General features: G+C 40.4%; 1 protein-coding gene across 1 annotated transcript in view; it reads left to right on the forward strand.

The window, feature by feature from the left end:
• The window catches only part of LOC122788719 (serine/threonine-protein phosphatase 2A regulatory subunit B'' subunit gamma-like), a 231,572-nt gene that overhangs the window by 206,429 nt on the left and 12,473 nt on the right, over positions 1-12,670 (forward strand). The window contains exon 13 of the mRNA XM_044055609.1: positions 4,084-4,143. Within this exon, the coding sequence (XP_043911544.1) occupies positions 4,084-4,143 (60 nt within the window). The remainder of the gene's footprint in view (positions 1-4,083; positions 4,144-12,670) is intronic.

Here is a 12,670-nt window from a genome sequence, read left to right on the forward strand (position 1 = left end):
CATTGCATAGCATTAATGTTGCTCTTCAGTCTCCTATAGAGAGCAACATTGTGCTGCAAGAAGACTACGCCATCCCCCAAGATAGGCAAGCTGGCCATGGACTACTCAAATGTACAACCAGGCTAGCTGTCCTGTTTTCTAATTTGACAGTCAATTCTGGTTCACCAGTGTCACAGGTGGGTGCTCTGTCTTTCTCTAAATGTCATTTACCAAGCAGTAAGGAGGTGATTCTAATGAATAATTAGTGATGTACAGAAATTACTTTTATTCCGGTGAATCTGATAAAAAGGTGTACTTGCATTTCAAAGAAGTGAGTGTTTCTGATCAGAAGATGCCTGTGGCAGTTAGTGGGTGAACTGTTTATAGGATAACTACTATGAGGTAATGGTAGAGTTTGATGTCAGCAATGGTTTTGCCTAGCTATATATTTAACTATGTACATTTTGTCAGTTTGTCTGTCTCTCTGTCTATTTGCCTAATGTGTTTGCTGTGGTATAGTACTGGTCTACACAGAATTTATTTCATATACCAAGCAGGTACGGAATTCAGAGATAAAAATCACAGAGAATATGTCTAACTGAAGTCAGAACTTTTTCTTAGTATTGCAAAAAAAAGCTTGCTATATTGTATGTTAGAACAAAGTCTGTGGTTTTACACACAAAAAAAAATCTATAAAATGTTTACATAGTTCTGAATCTCTATTCTGACAATGCTGGTTTGGTCATCCTCAGACAGAGATGAGTAAAGAGTAGAGAAGAAATTTGAATTAAGGGAGATTAGTTACCTGTTGAATAGCCAAAGCGTTGTCCCTCTTTGGATAAACTTAACATTCTGACTCTGAAATTGGGTATAAGCTTAAGAAATTCTTAGGGTGGAAGACATTCCAAAGTTTTATGTACTACAGCTGAGGAAGCCTTATCAGTGTGATAAGCTGTTTGTGAGTACTGCATAGAATTAATGTATCATTGCAGTTTGAGCATAGTTAGTATTTGGGAAAGGCTGGTTCAGTTGCTGGGTAATGGTTACAGGTATTCAACTTTAGCAGACATAGAAAATCATTATAATGTCTGTTTCTAATACAGCACCAGCACTTATTCACTGGGTTTTTAGTGTGGGTGGCAATCTCCCTGATATGAGAGGTACAAGAGGGGCTTACCCCCTGAAAAATGCTTTCTAATGTATTTAATGTCTGCATAAAGTTTTGGTCTTTCAGCTATAACTTCATCCAGACTTAACTTGATTAGTCATAGTGGAGCTGTTCAAAGTATGGGGCTAGTATAATAAGTGTTCAGATTTGATTAGTGGTGGTTTTTATCATGGAAAAATGTTTGTGAGGAGAATGCTACTGGAGACGTCGCTATTCTAACACTGGTGTCATATACAGAGAAATCAAATTCAGTTTCAAGGGAAATAAACATATTATTGATTTATATTTAGAGACTATAGTTAATATAATGGTAAAGTCAAAACTTTCTAAATAGGTCTGGAAAGATAAACCCTGATTTTGGTTCAGTCAACCTAGGTTCAGCATGCAACCCAGGCACTGGAGGAGCTGGTGAGAGAGGATGGTGTTGAGTGGACATTGCTGGCTCTTTCATCCTGGTGGGAATTAGTCTGCTGCAATGCTGGCACCTAGTGGTGAGAAAGGGAGAGAGAGATGTTTACAGCATGCACTGAAGTAGGGGTGTGCCATGTGTGCATGGGCCTTATCTGCAAGGCCGTTTCATTTATGTGCATGTATGTAATGAAGCCCCACCCTCACACATGCTCACTATTAGTAAACATAGGGCCTTCAAGTCCATGGCAGTTGATGTCATCTAGGGGGAGGGATTAAGGCCATAGAAGATAAATTCTGTGATGGCTGACTAGGTGATGGCTTCCACTCCTCATGACTGATGATCACTCTGTGACAGTGTACCTGGTGGTAAGCAGGTACAGGAAAATGAAAAATGTACTAAATATAATAATTTTACAAAACATCATTAATCTTCTGCATGACTATAATTTAAAATGGATTTTTTCTATTAATTTTCAAAGATATTGCTTGAAAAGTTGCAGAACAAACTTGCTACACTGCAGTAAAACTGATAATGCCAGGAAGCCTTTCATATCTTTTATGTTATCATATCATCAGTTGCAACTCATGATAAAGATATAATAAATTAAGGTATTGCTAGTTCTCATAGTTTGTGCTAGTCATCATTTTTGGCCCCATATGCTGTAGTATAAGATACAGTTATGAGCAGCCTTGGGTTCAAAAATGGTGGTGATTATTGCCAGTCCATAACTAGCACAGAAGTCCAGTGAAGTTTACCAACTAAGTTCAGGTAAGGTAAACCAGTTTATCCATTAATGCCTATCTATGTATCTCCATCATGTCTAGCACGAGTGTTGAGATATTCCTATAGCTCTACAGAGTCAGCAGATGGTACCTTATGAGCTAACACTCCAATGGTATCCTGGAAGGAAAAAGTATTTAAAATAGCTTCTATGTGCATGTGTACAATTATATTTTTTCTGCAGCTCATAGACACTTTGACACAGCCCTCCCATCTATCTGCAGAAAGACCAGCTGCACAACACCTATCATGGTGTTTGTGGGCATCCTTGAATCTGCCTTGGGCTTCTCCCAGGGGCAGCTCCAGAGAAGCAGAGACACCACCGATAAGCATGAAGTCTGGTAACAGTGGCAGTGTTCTGTATAAAATGTTGATAGGTGGGACTACTCAACCAACCACACAAGCTCAAACTCCTTCTCCAACGGTGACATGACATTCTAGACCACAACAGCTAGTTTATATCGGAAGTGTTTCGTCATTAACCTATAACTTGTGCTGTTCTGTGGATGCCTGAATGCCCTGTTTGAGACAGCTCATAACTGTCTTAGTCTTTGACTTGTTTTATTAAGCTGCAGGAATACTGGAACATGTTTTATGCCTCATTTATGGAGGAAACTGAACTTGTACTTCCCAAAAGTGGGACTTTAATGTTATAAGTGTAATTTCATGGTAATCAAAAAGTGTCAGTTTGAGAATGGAACCTTAACCTTCATTTGTTAGGTTACTTTGGAAATTAAATTCCCTTAATATGGTGCTCATGTCTTTGCTGATTTATTGATGCTTAAATGTTCTGCTTGTTGATAATTATCTGTGGAACTGCTTCATTAAAGGGCTGATACTCAGAAGTCTCAATCTGAATCCTTGATCCTAAAAGAAGCTTCAACAGTTAATGCCCAAGAGTAATTTTTCTTAGTAACAGTCTGTGATAAAAACATTTTTTTTGCAGTAGCTGTTTGCATTTAGAATACTTGGTCTTGCTTTTCTCTGACTCATCTTCTTCCCCCTTCTATTCTTTTTTTTTGTAATAGATGACAGCTAAATATTGAGTACATACTAAACAAAGGTCAGATGGATGCAAATAAACATTCTGCTCATTCCTTAACTTGGTTGCATATACACTGAAACTATATAAACTCTCAAGAGTTCAGTAAAAATGAGGTGGTTTTGGTTGAAGTGGCCTGCGTTATAACTCCAAGGTTACACTTGAGTTTGATGAAAAACTATTGGTGGTTCAATGGCTTAGATATAGTTATTTACCTTCATTTATTCTTAGACTTCTTGGAAGTATACAGATAAACATGAACTTTGCAAACAAGCTTGCTTTGGATTTCTGCAGTTCCAGTCAAAAACATGAACCACTGGTACTTCTTGTTTGGTTAAAGTCAGCAGAACCCCTAAGTAGCATTTTGTGTCTTTGTGTCTTTTGGCTTTTCCCGGTTAGGGGTCGCCACAGCGGAACTCAGGTCCTCTAATGATTGGCAGTTGATTTTACGTACCGGCTTGCCAGGCCTGACACACAACCTTCAATGAAGGTACGCCCATTCACGCATGTCTCCACGCAGAAGACGCTTTAGCTGAGAATTAAACCGGACAGCGTCTTACTGTGAGGCGACAATGCTACCGCAGCACCACCACACTTTTATAAACTTAGGTGTATATTTATGAAAATGCACAGTATATACATGACCTGCATTCTTGGAATGTACTCATATTTTACAAATGTCTAAATCCTCTACTTTACCAGGCTATCCAAGAGAAGCAGAGACTATATGTGGTGGATCAGTCTTCATTTGATAATATCAAGGTATGTGCTGAATATAATAATTTTCTTCTTTAACATGTCACCATAGTTTTTTAAAATGTAATACATGTAAATACACAATTTATTTATCTATTTGACATTTGTTTACCGGGAAAGTCCGACTGGACCAGAAAATGCCTATTTTCAGCGGAGGCCCAAGGAGAAAAGCTCCACAATCACAATATTTCAGAAATCAAGTACAGATATTTTAAATCAGAAAGTATCATGCTGCACTGCAAAACATAAAAATGAAAAAAAAAAATTATATGAGAAAAACACAGATCATATGTTCCATAGCAGAGTGCAATGAAAAACAATGTTACATAGGTCAACAAAAGTATGTGTGGGCAGTCTAGCAATAAAGAAGGTTGAGACTTTTTTTCTCTAGGCTTTGCAGAGTTTCACAAAGCCAATGAAACCTAACCGCTGATAGTAGTACACCTTACTAGCACAAACTGCAGAGTCCAAACTTTAAACTGCTTGGCACATTCGAACATTAAGCTCCAGTTTGGAAAGCCAGCAGATAACATTTTTGGGAGAAAAGAAATTTAAAACAAGGACTGCAGTCGAGCAACTTTTTCACACTTTTATATCATAGTGTTCTATAAAATAATGAGTAAGCAAAAAAGCCTTCTAAATGTCAAATAATTAAATAAACAAATAAAAGCATGTCACATCTCTCTCTGTTTCTGTCTATGTCTCTGTCTCTGTCTCGCTCTCTCTCTCTCTCTCTCTCTCTCTCTGTCTCTCTCTCTCTCTGTCTCTCTCTCTCTCTCTCTCTCTCTCTCTCTCTCTCTCCCTCTCTCTCTCTCTCTCTCTCTCTCTCTCTCTCTCTCTCTCTATCTCTCTCTCTCTCTCTCCTTCCTGTTACTTGACTATGTACCAACACCAGAAAAGACCACATCCTGGATCTAGCCTTAATCCTTTTCCAATCCATAGCCTTGGCAGGCAGTTTTAATCTTTTCTCTGGCAAAATGGGAGATTATTACATCAACAAAAGCATTCTATAGACCATTTCAGAAGGCTTTTTCCATAGAATTTTTGTAGTACCCCTTTCATCTTTAAACTCCATCACATCAGATATAAATTAATTAGATGTAACTGAACAGTTTTTAAACAAAAAAAGAAATACACTAATTTCCAAACAATCAAGAAGAGAAAAATTTATATGCCGAATTATATCTAGTCTGTCTCATAGGTTCATAGGTGTTTACTAGGGTAATGACCACAAGGGCCTTTTTAAGCCCAACCATGCATCCCAAATCTCTGACAAGCTGTGATACCCTTGATAAGTATAAACATATGCCTTGGAGATGAACCATTTACAGGTTACCTGTTTGCGTCATGCTTCACATGGATGGGGATCCTGTTACATAGATGGGGTAGTCTCTGGGATACATACCTAGCTCTCCAGCAGGCCCTGTTTATATCACAGGCAAGGTTTAAGATTTTAGAATGGGTAATTCTGGTACTGTTTGTTTTGTGGATATGCAGGAGGTCCATCAGAGTGGGGTCTGACAATGCCCTGTATGCAAGGCATAGATCTCCCCTCAAAATCCTGTAGGAGCAGAATACAGGGATAGGGCCTTGAGGCAGTCTGCATAGGACATATTACTTGCGGCCTGTATTCTTTTAGTAAGGAACCTTTGTGGACATTCCAGTTGTTGGATATGCCTGGTTAGGTACATGCCAAAGGGAGCATTATACTCAGTAATAGGTCTGATGAATACTGAATACAGTGGAATAATGACTTCCTTGGACTTAGATGCCATACCTTTGTTTATAAGTTGCTCGACATAGACTGATTTCCTCACTACTATAGATATGTGATGATCAAAGGCTAGATTACTATCTATGTGTGCCCCTGAGTCCCTGACTGCTGGGTCATCTCTAAGGGGTGTGTTGTCAATATGATAGTTACCAGGGATGGATGGCTTCCCAAAGGATACTATTGTGCATTTCTTGGTATTTAATTTTAGTCCATGACTCTGACATCAGTTGTTTGTCCATGTCAACCCATCCTGGAGAACATTTGTGTCAGTGTGAGATTCAATGACAGCTCTTAATTTGCAATCATCTGCAAGTTTAGTCAGCCAGAGACCACTGACATTGGCCTTGACTTCTGAGAAGTAAATGCTAAAAAGGAGCGATCCAAGGACTGATCCCTGAGGCACTCCATTTGTGACTGGCCTTTTTGTAGAGGTGGTCTCCCCAATTCTAACTTCCTATGTCCTGTCTATGAGCCATTTGGCTATCCACCCGGGTGACATATGGGTTTTTCCCTAAACTCTTATCTTTGTCAACAATGCCCGAGTGGGGTATTGTGTCAAATGCCTTGGCCAGGTCAAATTAGGCAGTATGAACAATTTTGCCCTCATCCATTGCTTTGGTGACCTTCTCAAAGAAGTTCACCAGGATGAGTATGCATAATCTGCCTTTGACAAAACTGAACTGGATTGGGTCCAGTGTTTGGAGGTTTACTATATCTCTATCAATCATCTCCACGATAATTCTTTCCATGGCTTTACATATAACACTAGTAACATTTATGGGTCTTTATTTCCAGGGTCTGTGGATGGCCCACCTTTGTGCAGAGAGATGACTGTTGCCTTTCTCCATTCATGAGGCACAAAGCCTGTTTGGAGGCTACAGTTAAATAATAATTCCAGAGGCCCTGATAGGTTATGTTTCATGCCAGTGTTTTAAACCTTGTGAGCTACTGTTTCAAAGCAATCTACTGATTAACTATATTTCATTGCTATCTACTGCAATTCATTACTGTTTAACTGCATTTTACTCCATTGCGTTGCTGTTTAACTGTATTTTTTCATACTGCGAGTTCTGTTCTTTTGACTATAAGTGATTAATCTGTGCTTCATTGTGAGTTTTTTTTTACTGAGTTCTTAACCTTAAAATTGAGTAGCATAGTCTAGATACAGGTCTGTGGCATCCAGAGCTTTAGCTGTATGGTTTTTAACACTTTTTAAGGTATTCCAGCTACAAGTTTTCTCTTAGGAACACTTGCTTTATCACCTAGTAGTACTACTTATTGACTAAGATTTGAAAATACTGTACTGTACCATAGTTATCTGGAAACACTGTAGGCAATGAGACTGAGAAACAAAAGTCTTAATTACCCAAGCTCATGCTGAACACGTGTCAGTCTCTCCCTTATGGACCAAGTCTTGTGCACTTTTCAGAATGAATCCTCCAGACACTGTAGTTCATCTAATAAGGTTTTATTAGATGTTCACAATATCCAAATACTATCTCCATTAACAGTACTGATAAACAATTCAAGTTGCTATACATCATATTCTGATTGTCCTGAACAACATAAACTGATATAGTCTCTAGATGACTTGTTTTCTGCACTCATGTTCGAGTGTTAGACATCTTTTCTGAAGTAACAGGTCGAATGAACTTACTAACCTTAGCAGAACTTCTATTCTGAACACAGCATATTATATTGCTTCAGTCCAGTAATTTATTTACTTTTTCTAACCTTGGTCAAAGAACATTATGTAGCTGACAAGATTATATCTTTCCCTTGAGAAAGGAACATAGCAAGAACTGTCTGCAATCTTCCATTGAGGAACTGTTATTTCAGCAAGGTTAACATTCAGTGGAAGATTCTTTGTTTCTGCTTTTCTAAAATGTGTGCATAAATGAAACACAATTTCTAGGCCTGTTTTATTCTTTAGCCTTTCTAATGTTTACTGTACAATGAAAAACTATGATCTAATACTGACCTTCCTCCCTTTACCCTCTTAACTCTTTCAGTTTCTGACAAATATGGATAGACAATTTCCTACATTTTCTCCTGCCAGTTTGGTTGATATGGGCATCCTGAGACAGTGCAGCAACTGCTTCATGTACACAGACAACTGTCTACTACTACCACCTAGGAACACAATTTGTGACAGATGCAAATACATCAAGCACCTAGTGCCAATGCTCTCTCCCCACAAATCAGCATATCTGGCACTGAGAAGGTTGGCAACACAAACATCACACATCAAACACCACCCACACCTACACAACACACTCTGACATATGTGGTGGCCTTCAGCAAAAGCATACCCAAACAAAAGAGACTTCTGAGGTATAAACACACACAAACCCCACTGCCCACCGCACCACACATAGTCCACACACCTGTGTCTCACAGCCACTAAGGCCTAAACAAAAAAACCCAACATATTAGTCATAGGAGACTCCATTGTGAGACACACAGATGTGCCCCTCGCTGGATAAGGAGAAAGTCTCGGTTAGTTGTTTGTCAGGTGCCAGAATCCACCATATCACCAATGCACTCAAGTCTCTCAACAGGTACTGTTATGACGCTGTCATAGTCCATGTTGGAGTGAATGACTTGAGATGTACCTCCCTGGACTATATGAAGAGAGACATGATTGAGCTAGCTGAGTATGTGTCCCAGACATGTATGTCCCTAGCCTTAAGCAGCATTCTACCATTACCCAAAATGATGCCTCAATACAAACAGAAAATGAGTGACTTTAACAACTGGCTTAGTTTCTGGTGTCATTCAAAGGGGATCCAATACCTGACAGCCTAGGATGGCATGATTGACAAGCCACGATGCTTTGCCATAGATGGCTTGGATCTGTCTCCCTTGGGCTTCAGGCTCCTGGCAAAGGCTCTTGCCTCCCCCATAGTGCCTTTTTTAGGCAATGCCATGAGGTCAAAGCTGCCAACATGAAAATTTCATCAAAACATAAATTAAAGGTTATGCTGCTAAATGCTAGGAGTCTAAACATGAAAACTGCACTCATTGCAAGCATTCTTAACCCTGGAAGAAGCTGACATTTGTGCAGTCACAGAAACCTGGTTCAAAGCTGTGGAGAGCGCCCCAGCCATACCAGGTTACTCATCCTATCATTCATTCAGACCCCAAGCCGTGGGCAGCAAAACAAAAGGAGGTGGAGTTGCAATATATATAAAAGACATACACACATCTAGGCTGTTCAGACAGTATGATACACAGGAAATACTCCAGGTGCAGTTAACAATTGAGAAGACCCCTTTCAAATCATAGCTAGCTACAGGCCTATAACTCTGACTCAAAATGTCCACTCCACCTATTTGGACCTCTTTGAATCTATCAAGATTCAACCCTTCACCCTGAACCTGGGTGACTTTAACTATTAAACCATAGATTGGTAGAAATACTCATGTAAAACACAAATACCCATTGATTCTTTGATTTTGTCAATGCAAATGCCTTGGACCAGTTGGATGCACCCCAAAAGAGGTGAAAATATCTTGCACTTGGTATTAACCAACATGAGTAACCACTGCAGCATCCCTACAGTGTTTTCATCCCTGGTCAGATCTGACTACATAGCAGTCACTTTCGAAGTCACCATCTCCCCTGACCCCCCCCCCAGCTAGGATTAAGTAAAAAGACTTCTCCAAAGCTGATTAAAACCTCCTGAGGGAAGGTATAAACAGCTTCATAGCCCCCTCCACAGAAACTGGCACATATGTCCAAACTTACACCAAAGTACTATATGAGCATTTATATAGCTGCATGGAATCAGGAATAAGAATAGGATGAAATCCTCTTCCTCAATGAAGAATAAACCTGTCTGGTGGACATCTACAATAAATAAACTCTATAATAAAAGGAAAAAAAATGCTGTCCAGGACCAAGAAGGAGCAGGTGTCTAATTGGAAGCAATGTCTCCTTAGCCTGAACAAGCAAATAAGAGCACTAATGAAATCCTGCAAAGCAAACTTCGAGTCCAAACTCGCCACATCTAATAAAGATAATCATAAGGTAAGACTGCAATCCAAATTGTAGCTTGCTACAGATCCCTGACCATGCCCCAAGATTCTCACTACACCTTTCTAAACATACTGGAAAATATTAATATACAACCAAACACCCTGATACTGGGTGATTTATACTACCCTGCCATTAACTGGGAAAACTACTCGTGCACCAACACCTTTGCCCAACGGTTCTTGGAATTCATAAATTTCAATGCCCTGTTTAACTAATTCATAGTCCCACCAGGGGCTCCAATATCCTAGACCTGGTCATTACCAACATGGGAAATCAATGCTCCACACCTATGGTCACCCCCTCGTTGGTCAGGTCAGACCATAAGCTAATCACCCTTAACATCCACATCACACCCCCACCCGACAGTAGGGAACCCTCCATAAAAAACTTCTCCAAGGCCAACTTCATGCTACTGAAGTCAGAAGTTACAAACATCATGACACCCATGCAGACGGGAACTGAAAGTTTGACTGCTATTTCCTACACTAAGGCACTGCACGAGCACATCCACTCATGCATGAATCGTGCCATCCCAAATAGAACCAAGATGCTGTCCTCCAAAAAAAGGAAGTCAATCTGGTGGTCCCCTGCCATAAACAAACTTTACAACAAAAGGAAAAAAAACTGTTGCAGAAAAGAGGAAAATCCCAGGATGCAAAAAACTCACTTACCAGCCTCAGTAAGAAGCTGAGATCTCTCATAAAATCCTCCAAAGCTAGTTACGAAAATAAAATTGCCAAAGATTGCAAAGACAACCACAACGCATTCTATAAATATGTCAAGAATCTAAATGGCAATGCTCAGATCTGCTCAGAGCTACAACAGAATGGCATTAAATATACTGATCCCAAGGATATTGCCAATATCCTGGCAGATCGATTCAGTGCCAACTTCACCCTCCTCTCACCCCCTAAATGCCCATCTCAATACTGGAAGATTACCAAATTCCGGTAATAATGGCCACACAGGTAAAAACTGCACTCTCCAAAGCTAAGAATACAGCATCCATGGGACCAGATGACATCCCAGGCTGTGTACTACATGAACTACGAAATGAACTGGCACATCACCTAAGTGTCATGTTTAATCATACCCTCACCTCTGGCTTCGTGCCCACTGAGTGGCACACAGCTACAGTTATCCCACTCCACAAGGGGGGGATCCACCTTGGATCCCGGGAACTACTGCCCCATCAGTCTGACAAGCCTGATCTGCAAGGCCATGGAACATATTATCATGGAACTTATAAACAAAGACATTGGCAACCTTAAAACACTGGACCTCACCAAGTTTGGGTTCGTGAAGGGCCGATCTTGTCTCCTGAACCTTATTGACTTCTTCGAATCAGTCTCCAGAGCCGTGGATGAGGGTAAGGCAGTCCACACAGCCTATCTGGACCTCGCCAAGGCCTTTGACACTATCCCCCACTCTGGAATCATAGATAAACTTACTAATCTGGGCATTAATCCCTACGTCAGTTGATGGGTTGCCAACTGGCTTACTGACAGAACCCAAACTGTAAAAGTAGCTGACTCCAAATCCAGATCCAGACAAGTGGATTACCTCAGGGTTCAGTCCTGGGACCTCTCTTGTTTGGCATCTACTTCTCTGAAGTACAGGCCAACACTAAGGGACTCTGGCTAACAAAGTTTGCAGATGACTGCAAACTGGGAACCATTATTGAATCCCCAAATGATGTGGATACTCTACAAAATGGCCTTACAGAAACAGATGCTTGGTGCCAGAGCCATGGGCTCAAGCTCAATGCCAAGAAATATATAGTTATCCCCTTTGGGAAAAAACATGTACCCGTGAATTATCACATAGGTGGCAGTACACTATACACCAAAAGTGTGATAAGAGACGTAGGGACACAGGTGGACAGTGGTCTCATCTTCAATAACCACATCACCACAACAGTCAAGAAATCCTTCTATGTGGCACACCTCATCACTAAGGGCTTTTCATCCAGAAAAAAGGAGGTCATTGCCCCACTGTACTCATCCATCATTAGTCCCACTATATGTACCTCTCAAGACATCTGCAGCAACTGGAAAGGCTGCAGAAATACCTCACTAAAAGAATCACAGGCCTAAAGCAGATGCCTATGCTGACCACCTTAAAAACTCCAGCTATACTCTGAGGCATATCGTCTACTCAGAGGCGATCGCTGCTTAACATACAAGGCCATGTCAAACCCAGAGCTGTTGGACATGCTACACTTAAAGAAATCCCAATCCCTCAGAGCCACATGCTCCAGGGATCTAAATTTTGTCATCACAATAAACAAAACATGCTGGAGGGATAGGTTCCTGACCCAGCGACTCCCCAGACTCTGGAATAGACTGCCCATACATGTCAAGCAGAGCACCTCTTTGGCCCTCTTCAAAAGGAACCTTGATGATTGGATGGAAGAAAGGAAATTCACACCGGGGATCACGTCAGTCGCCCTGCTAGACAGGGGTCCAGGGAAGTAAATAGTGCGGGAAGAAATAGCCAGGGAATTGTATGGCTAGGCTTGTATAGGCCCTAGGGCCGATAGCCTAGTACCAGCCTATGAATGTATGATCCTATAAGGCCTTCTTCACATATGTCTGCAATCTCAAGGGAAGCACCCAGATCTGCTCATAACTGGTGGTCAAGGATGCCATATATATATATATATATATATATATATATATATATATATATATATATATATATATATATATATATATG

This window comes from Protopterus annectens, chromosome 14.part0 (genome assembly GCF_019279795.1).
Source record: "Protopterus annectens isolate FY-2018-M chromosome 14.part0, PAN1.0, whole genome shotgun sequence".
NCBI classification, from domain to species: domain Eukaryota; kingdom Metazoa; phylum Chordata; order Ceratodontiformes; family Protopteridae; genus Protopterus; species Protopterus annectens.